The sequence below is a fragment of the Taudactylus pleione genome, unplaced genomic scaffold (assembly GCF_031769625.1).
Source record: "Taudactylus pleione unplaced genomic scaffold, aTauple2 ptg001845l, whole genome shotgun sequence".
In the NCBI taxonomy this organism is placed as follows: Eukaryota; Metazoa; Chordata; class Amphibia; order Anura; family Myobatrachidae; genus Taudactylus; species Taudactylus pleione.
This window is the reverse complement of record NW_028286242.1, coordinates 810127-827228: the sequence shown is the minus strand read 5'-3', so window position 1 is coordinate 827228 and position 17102 is coordinate 810127. Positions and strand designations below refer to the sequence as shown.

At 43.8% G+C, this 17102-nt stretch overlaps 1 protein-coding gene and 1 pseudogene across 1 annotated transcript in view; one reads left to right on the top strand and one right to left on the bottom strand.

Moving 5' to 3' along the window:
- Positions 1-5406: 5406 nt before the first annotated feature.
- LOC148436279 (uncharacterized) overlaps positions 5407-17102 on the bottom strand; it is a 193352-nt gene continuing 181656 nt past the window's right edge. Inside the window, exons 8-9 of the mRNA XM_088465080.1 lie at positions 5675-6128; positions 5407-5521 (exon numbers count right to left, since the gene is read on the bottom strand). Coding sequence (XP_088321206.1) covers positions 5407-5521; positions 5675-6128 — 569 coding nt within the window. The remainder of the gene's footprint in view (positions 5522-5674; positions 6129-17102) is intronic.
- LOC148436284 (uncharacterized) lies at positions 8210-11388 on the top strand (annotated as a pseudogene).

Here is a 17102-nt window from a genome sequence, read left to right as displayed (position 1 = left end):
ATGATTGGTTCGTTTGGGCCCCCACAAAACAAGCTGGCAATTAATCTGTCCCTGCACAAACTGGCTCTACGGAGGCAAGAAGTCGTCCTCATCCTCCTCATCCACAGATTCCTCACCCTCTTCAGTGTTATGTACATCCTCATCCTCACAGAGTATTAATTCGTCCCTGCTGGAACCACAGGTCCCTCTGTACGTTCTGGAGGCTGGTCTCCCTGGAAGAGTTGATCATTCATTTTATGAACATCATCTTCTCCACATTTTGTGGAAGCAACCTCCTACGCCTTTCGCTAACAAGGTTCCCGGCTGCACTAAACACTCTTTCGGAGTACACACTGGAGGGGGGGCAACTCAGGTAAAATAGAGCCAGTTTGTACAGGGACCTCCAAATTGCTTCTTTTTCCTGCCAGTACAGGTACGGACTGTCTGACATGCCTACTTGGATGCTGTCACCGATGTAATCCTTTAACAGACAGACGCACGCTTGTCGCTGCTGCTTTGAGGATTCAAGTGCGGCTACAGCCCACACAATTCACAAAGACAGAAAAAAAAAAAGAATATTTTTATTGTTTGTGGAGCACACTTTGAGGGTTACACCACCCTCTAACAGACAGACGCACGCTTGTCGCTGCTGCTTTGAGGATGCAAGTGCGGCTACAGCCCACACAATTCACAAAGACAGAAAAAAGAAGAAGAATATTTTTATTCTTTGTGTAGCACACTTTGAGGGTGTCACCACCCTTTAACAGACAGACGCACGCTTGTCGCTGCTGCTTTAAGGATGCAGGTGCGGCTACAGCCCACACATTTCACAAAGACCGAAAAAAAAAGAACAATATTTTAATTGTTTGTGTAGCACACTTTGAGGGTGTCACCACCCTTTAACAGACAGACGCACGCTTGTCGCTGCTGCTTTAAGGATGCAGGTGCGGCTACAGCCCACACAATTCACAAAGACAGAAAAAAGAAGAATATTTTTATTGTTTGTGTAGCACACTTTGAGGGTGTCACCACCCTTTAACAGACAGACGCACGCTTGTCGCTGCTGCTTTGAGGATGCAAGTGCGGCTACATCGCACACAAGTCACAAACACATAAAAAAAATAGTTTTTTATTTTTTGGAGCACTTTGAGAGTTACACCACCCTTTAACAGACAGACGCACGCTTGTCGCTGCTGCTTTGAGGATGCAGGTGGAATCTAGACGGGATTTGGAACCGAGGACACACTACCTCCATCAATTGTCTAAATCCCACTGCACTAATGTCGGATACCGGACGCACGTCTAACACCAACATAGCAGTCAAGGCCTCAGTTATACGTTTTGCTTCAGGATGACTGCTGTCGTACTTCATCCTCATCGCTAGGGACTGTTGGAGGGTCAATTGTTTAGTAAAAGTAGTGATGTTCCTACTTCCTCTCTGGGATGATGAACAACTCCCAGCAGCAGCAACAGCACTAGTAGGAAGTGGTTCTTGATCTTTCCCTATTTTATTTTTATCAGAGAAAGTTTGGTCCTCCATTTATGTTATATTGATATATATACGTGCGGCTAAAGCGCACACAAACACAGAAAATATTTTTTTATATTTGCTGGAGAGTAGTGCACTTTGTGGGTTACACCACCCTTTAAGAAATGAGCCAGCCGGCTCTTTACTTATGGGACACAGGCGCACGCTTGGCGCTGCTCCTTTGTTGATGCACGTGCAGCCACAGTGCACACAAGTCACAAACACAGAAAATATATATTTTTTTGGTTTGGAGTGTACTTTGGGGGTTACAGAACCCTTTAACGGTCAAGCCAGCCGGCCCTTTACTTATGACACAGGCGCACGCTTGGCACTACTTTGTTGATGCACGTGCGGCTACTGCGCACACAATTCACAAACACAGAAAATAAATTTTTTTTTGGTTTGGACTGGAGTGTACTTTGGGGGTTACAGCACCCTTTAACGGTCAAGCCAGCTGGCCCTTTACTTATGACACAGGCGCACGCTTGGCACTACTTTGTTGATGCACATGCGGCTACTGCGCACACAATTCACAAACACAGAAAATAATTTTTTTTTTGGTTTGGACTGGAGTGTACTTTGGGGGTTACAGCACCCTTTAACGGTCAAGCCAGCCGGCCCTTTACTTATGACACAGGCGCACGCTTGGCACTACTTTGTTGATGCACGTGCGGCTACTGCGCACACAATTCACAAACACAGAAAATAATTTTTTTTTTGGTTTGGACTGGAGTGTACTTTCGGGGGTTACAGCACCCTTAACGGTCAAGCCAGCCGGCCCTTTACTTATGACACAGGCGCACGCTTGGCACTACTTTGTTGATGCACGTGCGGCTACTGCGCACACAATTCACAAACACAGAAAATAATTTTTTTTTTGGTTTGGACTGGAGTGTACTTTCGGGGGTTACAGCACCCTTAACGGTCAAGCCAGCCGGCCCTTTACTTATGACACAGGCGCACGCTTGGCACTACTTTGTTGATGCACGTGCGGCTACTGCGCACACAATTCACAAACACAGAAAATATTTTTTTTTTTGGTTTGGACTGGAGTGTACTTTCGGGGGTTACAGCACCCTTAACGGTCAAGCCAGCCGGCCCTTTACTTATGACACAGGCGCACGCTTGGCACTACTTTGTTGATGCACGTGCGGCTACTGCGCACACAATTCACAAACACAGAAAATAATTTTTTTTTGGTTTGGACTGGAGTGTACTTTCGGGGGTTACAGCACCCTTTAACGGTCAAGCCAGCCGGCCCTTTACTTATGACACAGGCGCACGCTTGGCACTACTTTGTTGATGCACGTGCGGCTACTGCGCACACAATTCACAAACACAGAAAATATATTATTTTTTTAGCACTTGGGGGGAGCACCCCTGATGGACAGAGCACCCCCTGGACAACACTACAGCACCCCTTTAGGACTGGGACACTGCACAGGACTTTGGAGTGGACACAGCCCCTATGGAGAACTGACTGCACAACACAGTCCAGCCAGCCCCTATGGACTTTGAAGTAGTGGACACAGCCCCTATTAACAACAGCAGCACAGCACAACACAGCCAGCCCCTATGGACTTTGAAGTAGTGGACAACAGCAGCACTACACTACACTACACTACACAGCCCTAACTCCCACCCTCCCTCTTCACTGTCCACAGCCGAGTGAGAAAATGGCGCCGACGCGGGTACCTTATATAGGATCCAAAACCCGCGAGACTCGGAAGGCGGGATGATGACGTTTTGCCTCGATTTCAGATCCGAGTCAGGCGGGAAAAGTCGAGCCTGACTCGGATCAGACTCGGATCGGGGGGGTTCGGGGGGGTTCGGATTTCAGAAATCCGAACCCGCTCACCCCTACTTTAAACGTAGGCTAGATATAGGTAGAATATTAATCAGCACTAAAAAAAAATATATAAAATCAGACACTTTTGCACTGGTAGTCAAATAAAAACGGCACTTAAAAAAAAAAATATATATATATATTTTAAAAAGATAAAAAATATAAGTAAAAGATGGTAAGATGCTTATCTTTCAGGAGAGGTGTAGTCTGAGAAGGCCCAACGCGTTTCGTCAAATAGACTATCAAGGGTGTGCACACTGCTCAGTCATAATGTTACGGGCTTGGGACACCAGAGGTCGCTGTCACCCTATTTTTTGTCTTACAATTTGTTTATATAGGCCACTTACTATTGCCTATTTTACTTAGGGTTGAGCTGACGCCCAGTATATCCATTGGGAGTGTCAAATACGACTGAGTTCTGCTAAATTGTGTGATAAAGACTGGTGCACTGTGGTGCTGTTTACAGCGTTCATATAATATATATATATATATATATATATATATAATAAGCTTTACTATATAATCCCTTCGGGTCATATGAATATTATTAGGGAGCTGTGTCTGTGAGCTGGGCGGAGGGTTTGGGGGAAAACAGGGGTGGCATTGTGAACCTTTGCCTAGGGCGCCCTGACACCTTGCACCGGCCCTGAAGCCACAAATTACCCTTTTTTTTTTCTAAGTCACTTTAGACGTTCCCCATGTGTTACTTCTATTATACGTTATTTATATTGTGCTAAAATAAACTGTGGCGTCAAACATAAAAATTAAAAAATAAACAAAATAAACAAATTACAAGAGAGGGGGGTGGGTTTAAGGTAATAGTTATCAAAAACAGGTATTTGAAGTGATAGAAGTAGAGATTGATGCTTAAAGAATGGTAGTTGCAGTAAGATGGGATAGCATATGGGTACTATAGTCACAGGAGTGAGAATGTAATTACAGGTATACACAAGGAGTCCAACCCTGGAGGAAATGTATCCTTATCATGATGCTGTTAGGTAGTCTGATGTTAGGTGCCATAAAAGCAGATCTAATGTCAGAGAAGAGGTCTGAGTAGATCTTCTGATATATAGATTTGCATGAGAAGTAGAAATGTGCATTCCAAAATAATTCTCTAGATCACAGGTTCTCAAACTTGGTCCTCAGGACCCCAAACAGTGCATGTTTTTCAGGTCTCCTCACATAATCGCAAGTGTTCTAAAATGTGTCAGTGAGTAATGAATACACCTGTGCACCTGCTATGTGACTTGGAAAACGTGAAATGTGTGGGGTCCTGAGGACCGAGTGTGAGAACCAACGCTTTATATCCTGGTTCTCATGTCCGGTTTGGCCTTTTGACTGACTGTGATAGGCTGAAGAAAGATTGAGTTTAATACTGAAACTTTTGAAAACTGCTCTCCAGAATTATGAAATAAATTGCATCCCACAATCTACAGTGCATCCGGAAAGTATTCACAGCGCTTCACTTTTTCCGCATTTTGTTATGTTATAGCTTTATTCCAAAATGTAATAAATTCATTTTTTTCCTCAAAATTGTACACACAATACCCCATAATGACAACGTGTAAAAAGTTTTTTGAGATTTTTGCAAATTTAATAAAGAATCAACAACTAAGAAATCACATGTACATAAGTATTCACAGCCTTTAGCCTAGACTTGTAGTGAAAAATAGGGGACACAAATTGTGTGGAGTCCCCCTAATTTTTTTCTAACCAGCACTAGGCTGTAACAGCCAGAGCAGTTGTCAATATACCACTGAGACAGATAGCGTGGGGCCTCTCTGCCATAATGTCAACCAGCCCTAGACTGCTGGAACCCCTAGAGAAGTGGGGATTCCAAAAAAGAATGCCCCTTCCCCCCCTAAGGACAACTAGCCCTGGGTATTTCACCTGTAAAAAAAAATAAATAAATGACAGGACATACCATTCAAAGTCTTTAATTCAACCTCCCCTACACATCCCTTGTTTACCAATTTCACAATCCGAATAGATACATCATCTTTCTCTGTAATCATCCACTTGTGTGAATTCCATTTTATAACTTTAGATAAGATCACAGAATTGTCTTCCCACCTTCTTGAAGTGTCCAATGCTTCCCAAGACCTGATTTAGTTGCATAACATTTCCCACAGTCAGAACATGAAAATGGCTTCTCACCCATGTGACTTCTCTGATGGTTGAGAAGATCTGATTTGATTCCAAAACGTTTCTCAAGGAACAAAGAACTGGCTTCTCACCTGTGTGCAGATTCTGATGTCTAGAAAGACTTCCTTTGTAATTAAAACATTTCCCACACTCAGAACATGTGAACGGCTTCTCACCTGTGTGCAGTTTCTGATGTAGAAAAAGAAAAGCTTTCAGAACATGTAAATGGCTTTGCACACATGTGAGTTCTCTGATGAGTAATAAGACTTGATTTGTTTGTAAAACATTTCTCACATTCAGAACATGAAAACGGCTTCTCACCCATGTGAGTTCTATAATGTGCAACAAGACCTGAGTTCTGTGAAAAACACTTCCCACACTCAGAACATGGAAATGGTCTCTCGCCTGTGTGTACTCTTTGTTGTATGGCAACTTTTGATTTCTGTGCAAAACATTTCCCACACTCAGGACATGGAAACTGTTTACCACCAGTGTGAGCTGTATCCGGTTTGTGTAGAATTGGGGTAATGGGGTTTTCTCGGGAATCTTGTGCGATGTCATTATCTTCTAATTTACAATCTGGAGATAAAATTAGATTTCTCCCCACACTATTTCTGACATTGCAGCCGTCTGTTGGGAATAAATGTATGGAAATAAAATAACAAAGAGAATGCAATTTCTACTATTGCAAAATACATATAAAGGAATTATGCTTGGGCCGTATGTATTACAATAGTCACCAAAATAAGATGGAACATAACAATTGTATTTATACATCCAGCTCAGACATTATGTGATGGCTTTAACACACAATAAGTAAAATTGGCCAGTCCCTGACATTCCAGAAATTCTACTTAACTCTTTACCCCACAACAAAAACAAGTACAATAATGACATCTTTATGGAGGTAGTAAGGAGGAGAGGGAGGGCTACACTGCAAGCGAGAGGAGGTAGTAAGGAGGAGAAAGGGAGGGCTACACTGCAAGCGAGAGGCCAGTGCTCCACATGAGTGACAACGTAAGTGCCATCGGTGATGAGGCCAAGATAGAATATGGTACCTGTAGGGTTTCAATTTAAAATTATACTTAACTTTGGAGATTACCGTATCAATAGAAGGGGGAGGAGGCAGAGGATTTCCATTTGTGGGCTATAGTAGCCTGATTGGCTAGTAAAATATGACCGAATAAATAACGATCAAACTTGGGAACAGGCAGGGGATACCAGTATCACCAGGCCAGTGTCAGGTCAGGATGGACAGGGATTTTCAAGAAGAAATTTACTTAAAAACCTCCACCCAAAATAGATATATATAATGGGCAACCACAAAAACCATGGAATATGCCCACCACTAGGTTGCACAGCCTCCAGCAAAACTTCAAGGACATTGGCCACATTTCATGGAACCTAACAGGAGCAGGATGAAGCCCTTTAAAAGGAACTTACTGTACATTTCAGCATGCTTAGTACATGTCAAGACGTGATAAGACGTGATATACAATCCCACTGCTTGGTAGTGAAGCTGCAACAAAGGTCTGCGTCCCATTGTAGTTGTACCACAGTAATCCTAATCAAAACAGGCTGTGAAAAAAAGATTCCAATATACAACTGCCTCTCCCTGGATTTATGGCAAGACAACTAACTCAGAGGTCGTGCGGGAGGCAGGCGTAAGATATTGGTGGTTTTATGTGCCTCTCGTACCCAATTCGTAATCTGAAGGTACGGCCTGATTTAAACCGAAGTTGGTCAAAAGAGAAAATATCAGTAGGGGTGGGAAGACTGCTCGTCTGTCACATGGATAGATTCATATCGGGTATTAAATATATGACATAAAATACAGTAATAAACCAATAAAAATGAATTGTATATACCTAGAAAAAAATACTGGCTATAATCTATCATACATGCCGTATAATATAATGAGACAGTCTCATCTTAAAGGTCGAGAAGGGTGGGAGCTGATTCCACACAAAATGTGATATAGAAATGGTTTATACAACATCAGGGCCTGGAGCCGTGCCTTAGGGAGTTGTGCAATGACATATTTCACCTCACCCATGGTCCATGGGGCACTCAGGGAATACTCTTATATGTAGAGGGTATGTTGGGACCAGACAGGAAAGACGATACAGGTGAGTCAGAGTGATGGACATTTGTGCAGAACCCAAATGATACAGTTAGGATTAATAAGACCCTGACTGTCTAGAATGAATTTAATTCTTATACGGACCCAATGACCAGGCAGATTCCGAGCCAATAGTCCACCTACTTTATTTTATATAATATAATATAACATTTATATAACATATATGGAATGAAAAGAAATTGAACATAGGGGGGAATTCAATTAGCCGCAATAATTTAAAATATGTTACGTTATCACATCCTTTGCGGGTTATTACTGCTCATCATAGCTATGCGCATTCACTATTGTCCTGCAATCCTATTACAAAAGCCAGAATGCGGTATTCGCGATATTATTTTTCATACATTTTGAAGCGATAAGTATAGGTAATATGGGGAAATGTGCCTGTACCCCAATAAAAGGCAAATGGATATAGGATAACAATATGATTAGCGGCCCTAATAAAAGTGTTTGGGGTTCTTAAAATGTGTCGAATGGCTGTTATACGCATGTCTCTAACACACTGACCTAATGATAGAAAGGGTTTTTTGGCAAAGTAAATTTTCTTTTTAAATTGGGGGTACATAAAATGTCTACAAAGTTTATATATTTGTGTCATTTAAAAGCTCTAACACGGACCTGCAATCTTAAAAACACATGTCCCACTCATACAGCACCCCCATATACCTGTCCCACTCATACAGCACCCCCATATACCTGTCCCACTCATACAGCTCCCCCATATACCTGTCCCACTCATACAGCACCCCCATATACCTGTCCTCATACAGCACCCCCATATACCTGTCACACTCATACAGCACCCTTATATACCTGTCCCACTCATACAGCACCCCCCTATACCTGTCCCACTCATACAGCACCCCATATACCTGTCCCACTCATACAGCACCCCCATATACATGTCCCACTCATACAGCACCCCCATATACTTGTCACACTCATACAGCACCCCCATATACCTGTCACACTCATACAGCACCCCCATATACTTGTCCCACTCATAAAGCACCCCCATATACCTGTCCCACTCATACAGCACCCCATATACCTGTCCCACTCATACAGCACCCCCATATACCTGTCCCACTCATACAGCACCCCCATATACCTGTCACACTCATACAGCACCCCCATAAACCTGTCACACTCATACAGCACCCCCATATAACTGTCACGCTCATAGAGCACCCTCAAATACCTTTCACTCATACAGCACCCCCATATACCTGTCACACTCATACAGCACCCCCATATACCTGTCCCACTCATACAGCACCCTCATATACCTGTCCCACTCATACAGTACCCCCATATAACTGTCACACTCATACAGCACCCCCATATACCTGTCCCACTCATACAGCACCCCCATATACCTGTCCCACTCATACAGCACCCCCATACACCTTTCCCATTCATACAGAACCCCCATATACCCTTCCCATTCATACAGCACCCCCATATACCCGTCATACTCATATAGCACTCCCATATACCTGTCCCACTCATACAGCACCCCCATATACCCGTCATACTCATATAGCACTCCCATATACCTGTCCCACTCATACTGCACCTCCATATACCTGTCACACTCATACAGCAACCCCATATACCTGTCCCACTCATACTGCACCTCCATATACCTGTCACACTCATACAGCACCCCATGTACCTGTCCCACTCTTAAGGAACCCCCATATACCTGTTCCACTCATAAGGAACCCCAATACACCCCCATATAGCTGTCCCACTCATACAGAACCCCAATATACCTGTCCCACTCATATTGAACCACCATATACATGTCACACTCATACTGCACCCCCATATACCTGTCCCACTCATACAGCACCCTCATATACCTGTCCCACTCATACAGTACCCCCATATAACTGATACACTCATACAGCACCCCCATATACCTGTCCCACTCATACAGCACCCCCATATACCTGTCACACTCATACAGCACCCCCATACACCTTTCCCATTCATACAGAACCCCCATATACCTTTCCCATTCATACAGCACCCCCATATACCCGTCATACTCATATAGCACTCCCATATACCTGTCCCACTCATACAGCACCCCCATATACCCGTCATACTCATATAGCACTCCCATATACCTGTCCCACTCATACTGCACCTCCATATACCTGTCACACTCATACAGCAACCCCATATACCTGTCCCACTCATACTGCACCTCCATATACCTGTCACACTCATACAGCACCCCATGTACCTGTCCCACTCTTAAGGAACCCCCATATACCTGTCCCACTCATAAGGAACCCCAATACACCCCCATATACATGTCCCACTCATACAGAACCCCAATATACCTGTCCCACTCATATTAAACCACCATATACATGACACACTCATACAGCACCCCCAAATACCAGTCCTATCCATACAGCACCTCCATATACCTGTCCCACATAAATTAACCCATTTTCCTGCACCTTGCACTTTTTCGTCCCAAAAATGATGTAATTATTGGTTAAATTAAGCTACTAAAAAAAATCTTACCTAATTAGTCATTAACTGCTAATATTTTTTTCCAAAAATGTCATCAACATTTTTTTTTTTTATCAGATTATGTAAATAGTTGCTATTTAAACCAGATTCAGTATTTTATTAACAAATATGCAGAATTGTTAATAAATTTGATACTGAATAAGAGTTAAATAGCAACTATTACAAAATTTGATAATAAAAAAATCAGCAATTCTGGGACATTTTTAGAAAAAAATAGTTTTATACAGTTAAACTTTACAGTGTATATATTAGAGCAAGGGTGGGGAACCTTTTTTCTGCCGAGGGCCAGTTTGATATATATAACATTATTCGTGAGCCCGATGCATGCCACGCCCCCTACACATGACATCACATGTGGGGCGGGGCCACAATTGCCGGTATTTATAGCAATGCCCGGAGCATCCTAAGGATGCTCCGGCGAGTTGCAAGGGCGGCGGTGTGACTGTCTGAAGTGTCTTAAGGATGCTCCAGGCGGCACTGCTGCATAGATTCTGGCTGCACGGTCCCATTCTAGGCACCCTGCTAGCCAGATGAGGCTAGCAGAAAAAAGCTCAGAGGGCCAGTCCAAATGATTCCCGGGGGCCTTATACGGCCCCCTGGCAGGAGGTTCCCCATCCCTATATTAGATATTTACTGTATATATATATTTTTTTATAGATATATATAAAAATATCATGTCTTGATAAAAGTGTGTATCACTGAAACGTTGACATTAAGGAAAGGTTTGCTGCGATTTATTGTGAAAGTGTGAAGTCTCCACGAGTGCCCCCCGATCTTTTTGGTTATATATATATATATATATATATATATATATAAAATTATTATATATAATATGTACTATACTATATAAAAGCGAAAATTTGTCCTTCTGTCTTTCTATACAAATCTCCAGTTTACAAGCCACGATCGTGAAATTTTTAGTTCGAGCGTATTAAAACACGGCGGAGTCAACAAAAAAAATTTGAAATCGAAATTAATTACTGGTAATTTTTCATTAATGAAAAAACACAATTTTTTGCATAGCATTCGCACTCTACAGGTCAGGTGCGGAATTACAAAAGGATTTAGCTTATCTACTATTTTTTCTTTTCTATCTTTTCTACTAAATCGAAATTAATTACTGTTACTTTTTAATTAATTAAAAAACACAATTATTGCACAGGTCCGGTACGGAATTACAAAAGGATTTAGCTTATCTACTATTTTTGCTTTTCTATCTTCTCTACTATATCAAAGCGAAAATTTGTCCTTCTGTCTTTCTATACAAATCCACAGTTTACAAGTGCAGATCGTGACATTTTACATATGAGCGTATTAAAACACGGTGGATGCAAAAAATGTTAAATCGAAATTAATTACTGTTAATTTTTAATTAATTTAAAACCACAATTTTTGCTGGACGCTCATTGTGGGGCCTCACGGAATATGGGTAGGGCATCGGAGCAAGCGTTTTGTGTTGTCATGTTTTGTGATGATCTAAATGTTTATTATCGAAGAGAGCTTTAGCAGGCTTTGCCAGCATTCTCAGCTCTCTGACTAGACCAAATTACGCAACAACATTTACTTCTTTCTTCCAACTGTGTCAAAATGATGACTTTGCAAGGACCCTGCTGTAATGTGAGCTGCCAAAATATTACACATGGAACGCTTCTCCCAAAGTTTTTCGGTGCAGAAAACATGGAGTCACTGTAGATGGTCATCCTGGTATCAGAGCAACAGAAGCTCTTGGCCGTGTTTACAGTGTTTACACTGTACATCCTACAAATTTTGAATGCTTCTATCTCCGAAGTGTGCTTTACACCATTACAGGTCCTACTTCCTTCAAAGACCTTGATGGGAAAGTTTGTCACACTTTTCGTGAGGCCTGCCCAAGGTTGGTTGGAGGATGATGTGTAAACAAACCAACTTAAAATCCCGGGCAACGCCGGGTACTCCAGCTAGTATATAAATATATATATATATATATCTAAGTGGTGCCATAGCTGCTCTCTCTATTACAATACATGACAGTCTCCTCTTACCCAGTGATGTGAGGGGCTGGTGATTCTTCATCATCACGTCCTTGTGCAGACCCCCGTGTCCTTATATATACTCCCACTCCTCCATGGAGAAAAAGACAGTGATGTCCTCACACCTTATAGGAACCTGACACACACAATGATACAGTCATCACCCAGACACATCCCCTGGTGTTACTGTATAATGTCCTATTCCCAGCAGTCACCTCTCCAGTCATCACCCAGACACATCCCCTGGTGTTACTGTATAATGTCCCATTCCCAGCAGTCACCTCTCCAGTCATCACCCAGACACATCCCCGGTGTTACTGTATAATGTCCCATTCCCAGCAGTCACCTCTCCAGTCATCACCCAGACACATCCCCTGGTGTTACTGTATAATGTCCCATTCCCAGCAGTCACCTCTCCAGTCATCACCCAGACACATCCCCTGGTGTTACTGTATAATGTCCCATTCCCAGCAGTCACCTCTCCAGTCATCACCCAGACACATCCCCTGGTGTTACTGTATAATGTCCCATTCCCAGCAGTCACCTCTCCAGTCATCACCCAGACACATCCCCTGGTGTTACTGTATAATATCCCATTCCCAGCAGTCACCTCTCCAGTCATCACCCAGACACATCCCCTGGTGTTACTGTATACTGTCCCATTCCCAGCAGTCACCTCTCCAGTCAGCAGCTGAATGATCTTGTTGGTGAGTTCCAGGATCTTCTGGTCATTGTGTCTCTCATGTATCAGTGACTGAGGTTGAGGCACCTGATGGGGCTCTGGGTCCTGACACCCAGAGACGGCTGCTGGGTGTCTCACACTCACCTGATGTCTTCCTAACTACTGTGTAATCCTGTGTATGCAGGGAAAGTGTCAGCAGAAAAAACACATTATTGAGGATACTAAGAAAAGAAATGTGGATCGTTAATTGCATGGAGCCTCTCCTCCGTTTGGAGTACTAGTCCCAGAGGGAGTGTGGTCTCCTTCTCTCCCCCCTTTTGCGATGTGTATCTTCCTTTCTAACACAGTATATGTCTCAGCTAATATATTACTGTGAATTAAACGTTTATTTGTAATCATGACGTACTTTATGTATCAAGCTGTGAAAAGCATGGAGAAGTTGCCCATAGCAACCGATCATCTCCTAGCTATTATTTTATAGACTGTACTTGATAAAAGCTACTTCAAAGCTGATTGGTTGCTATGGCCAACTTCTCCACTTTCACTTCTTGATACATCAATCCCTTACTGGGATAACCTGAGGATAAGAGCCAGGGCTGCGCATTACCCATAACCTGAGGATAAGAGGCGGTGCCGCGCATTACCCATAACCTGAGGATAAGAGGCAGTGCCGCGCATTACCCATAACCTGAGGATAAGATGCGGTGCCGCGCATTACCCATAACCTGAGGATAAGAGCCAGGGCCATACATTATCCATAACCTGAGGATAAGAGCCAGGGCCGCACATTACTCATAGCCTGAGGATAAGAGCCAGGGCCGCACATTACTCATAGCCTGAGGATAAGAGCCAGGGCCGCGCATTACCCATAACCTGAGGATAAGAGCCAGGGCCGCACATTACCCATAACCTGAGGATAAGAGCCAGGGCAGCACATTACTCATAGCCTGAGGATAAGAGCCGGGGCTGCACATTACCCATAACCTGAGGATAAGAGCCGGGGCCGCACATTACCCATACCCTGTGTTAGTAATAGAGATAAGAGTGATGTCACTGTGACATTCCCAGACTCCCTCACCTCCCCAGTCAGGTCCGTGTTAGTAATAGAGATAATAGTGATGTCACTGTGACACTCCCAGACTCCCCTCACCTCCCCAGTCAGGTCCATGTGTTAGTGATAGAGATAATAGTGATGTCACTGTGACACTCCCAGACTCCCCTCACCTCCCCAGTCAGGTCCCTGTGTCAGTATTAGAGATAATATAAATGTCACTGTGACACTCCCAGACTCCCTCACCTCCCCAGTCAGGTCCCTGTGTTCGTAATAGAGATAATAGTGATGTCACTGTGACACTCCCAGACTCCCTCACCTCCCCAGTCAGGTCCCTGTGTTAGTAATATAGATAATTGATGTCACTGTGACACTCCCAGATCCCTCACCTCCCCAGTCAGGTCCGTGTTAGTAATAGAGATAATAGTGATGTCACTGTGACACTCCCATATTCCCTTACCACTAGCAGCTCTAGGTACGGACTAGCAGGGCCGTCACCCCGGAGCGCAGCCCTGCTCTCTGCCTGTGCTCGCCCTCTGGCTGCAGTGGAAAATCCCACCCTCCACCATCCATGTAGCGTTATTGGGTACGCGCTCAGGGGTAGGGAAGGCGCTGAGAGCAGGGAAGCCTAGCGCCGGTCCTGTCCCTCACCTTCCCAATCAGGTCCGTGTTAGTAATAGAGATAAGTGATGCCACTGTGACACTCCCAGACTCCCTCATCTTCCCAGTCAGGTCCCTGTGTTAGTAACAGAGATAATAGTGATGTCACTGTGACACTCTCAGACTCCCTCACCTCCCCAGTCAGGTCCCTGTGTTAGTAATAGATAAGAATGATGTCACTGTGACACCCCAGACTCCCTCACCTCCGCAGTCAGGTCCCTGTGTTAGTAATAGAGATAAGAGTGATGTCACTGTGACACTCCCAGACTCCCTCACCTGCCCAGTCAGGTCCCTGTGTTAGTTATAGTGATGTCACTGTGACACTCCCAGACTCCCTCACCTGCCCAGTCAGGTCCCTGTGTTAGTAACAGAGATAATAGTGATGTCACTGTGACACTCCCAGGCTCCCTCACCTCCCCAGTCAGGTCCCTGTGTTAGTAATAGAGATAAGAGTGATGTCACTGTGACACTCCCAGACTCCCTCACCTGCCCAGTCAGGTCCCTGTGTTAGTAATAGTGATGTCACTGTGACACTCCCAGACTCCCTCACCTGCCCAGTCAGGTCCCTGTGTTAGTAACAGAGATAATAGTGATGTCACTGTGACACTCCCAGGCTCCCTCACCTCCCCAGTCAGGTCCCTGTGTTAGTAATAGAGATAAGAGTGATGTCACTGTGACACTCCCAGACTCCCTCACCTCCCCAGTCAGGTCCCTGTGTTAGTAATAGAGATAATTGATGTCACTGTGACACTCCCAGATCCCTCACCTCCCCAGTCAGGTCCCTGTATTAGTAATAGAGATAAGAGTGATGTCACTGTGACACTCCCAGGCTCCCTCACCTCCCCAGTCAGGTCCCTGTGTTAGTAATAGAGATAAGAGTGATGTCACTGTGACACTCCCAGACTCCCTCACCTGCCCAGTCAGGTCCCTGTGTTAGTAATAGTGATGTCACTGTGACACTCCCAGACTCCCTCACCTCCCCAGTCAGGTCCCTGTGTTAGTAATAGAGATAAGAGTGATGTCACTGTGACACTCCCAGACTCCCCTCACCTCCACAGTCAGGTCCCTGAGTCAGTAATAGAGATAATATAAATGTCACTGTGACACTCCCAGACTCCCTCACCTCCCCAGTCAGGTCCCTGTATTAGTAATAGAGATAAGAGTGATGTCACTGTGACACTCCCAGACTCCCTCATTTCCCCAGTCATGTCCCTGTGTTAGTAATAGGGATAAGAGTGATGTCACTGTGACACTCCCAGACTCCCTCACCTCCCCAGTCAGGTCCCTGTGTTAGTAATAGAGATAATAGTGATGTCACTGTGACACTCCCAGACTCCCTCATTTCCCCAGTCATGTCCCTGTGTTAGTAATAGGGATAAGAGTGATGTCACTGTGACACTCCCAGACTCCCTCACCTCCCCAGTCAGCAGGTAGATAATCTTCAGGGTAAAGTTTAATATATTCTCAGACATGTGACTCCTGTCCTTGTCCATAGTCCGTGCGACTGTCAGATGATATATATAGAAATATCTGGATGGTTAGAGAATAAATCAGGTAAGATAATAGAGAAAGATACAAAAGCAAGAGGCGGACTGATATTATATGTGGTGACTTGTGTACTTCCTGTGGGCGGGGCATCTAGTATGGTCGCATTTTACCTGAACTCCCGAGGAAAATCTATATCAATCCTACTCTCCTTCTTTGCCAAGAAAGCTAATCTTTGCCCCAAGCTAGCTGTGGGGAGTGTATAGCTGCCAGTTCGGACCACGGTGACTGTTATCCACCGAAGTCAGGCCATAGGCGTGGACGGCCGATATGGCCGACATATTGTTGGCGCAAAAATATAGTGAACAAGCTATGCTGATTCTGCTGGGGTGCAGCTCTATACACTCTTGTTTCTCTCTGCTATTCTGTATTCAGCCACCGGAATATCATACCGAACCAGTTTATACAAATAGTAAAAGTGGAAAACCATTACAGTACTGCATACTATAAAAGAGGAAATCCTTCACATCACTGTATCTGAGCACTGCATTAATGTAACATTAAAATCATATAAAACACATAAGATTTCAAATGTGGAGTGGTTGGAAGTCTCGTTGCAAAAAGAAAGGTTTACGGAAAACTTTTTTGCTACCTGGGAAAGCTATATTGAAACATTGTCCCAACCATTAAAAGAACAAATAGGGAAATGTTTAAAAAACACACTTTGGTATGAAACACGTATATGTGCGGGAGACCCCCCCCTGATTTTATTTTAAATATCAGGTCAATTAGTAAGGAGTTATGAGACGATACCGAGGACCTGGGCTCACACAATGTATTTATATTATTTTGTATATAATTTTGCAGTGATATGTTGATGAAAAAATGAGTGGATTAAATATGTCAAAGTTATGTCATTGTCTTTGTATAAACTATGTATACCTGTGCACGATATGTATTGTTATAGCTATTATGCTTCAATAAATTAAAATAAAAAAAAATGTAACCAATGCACTGC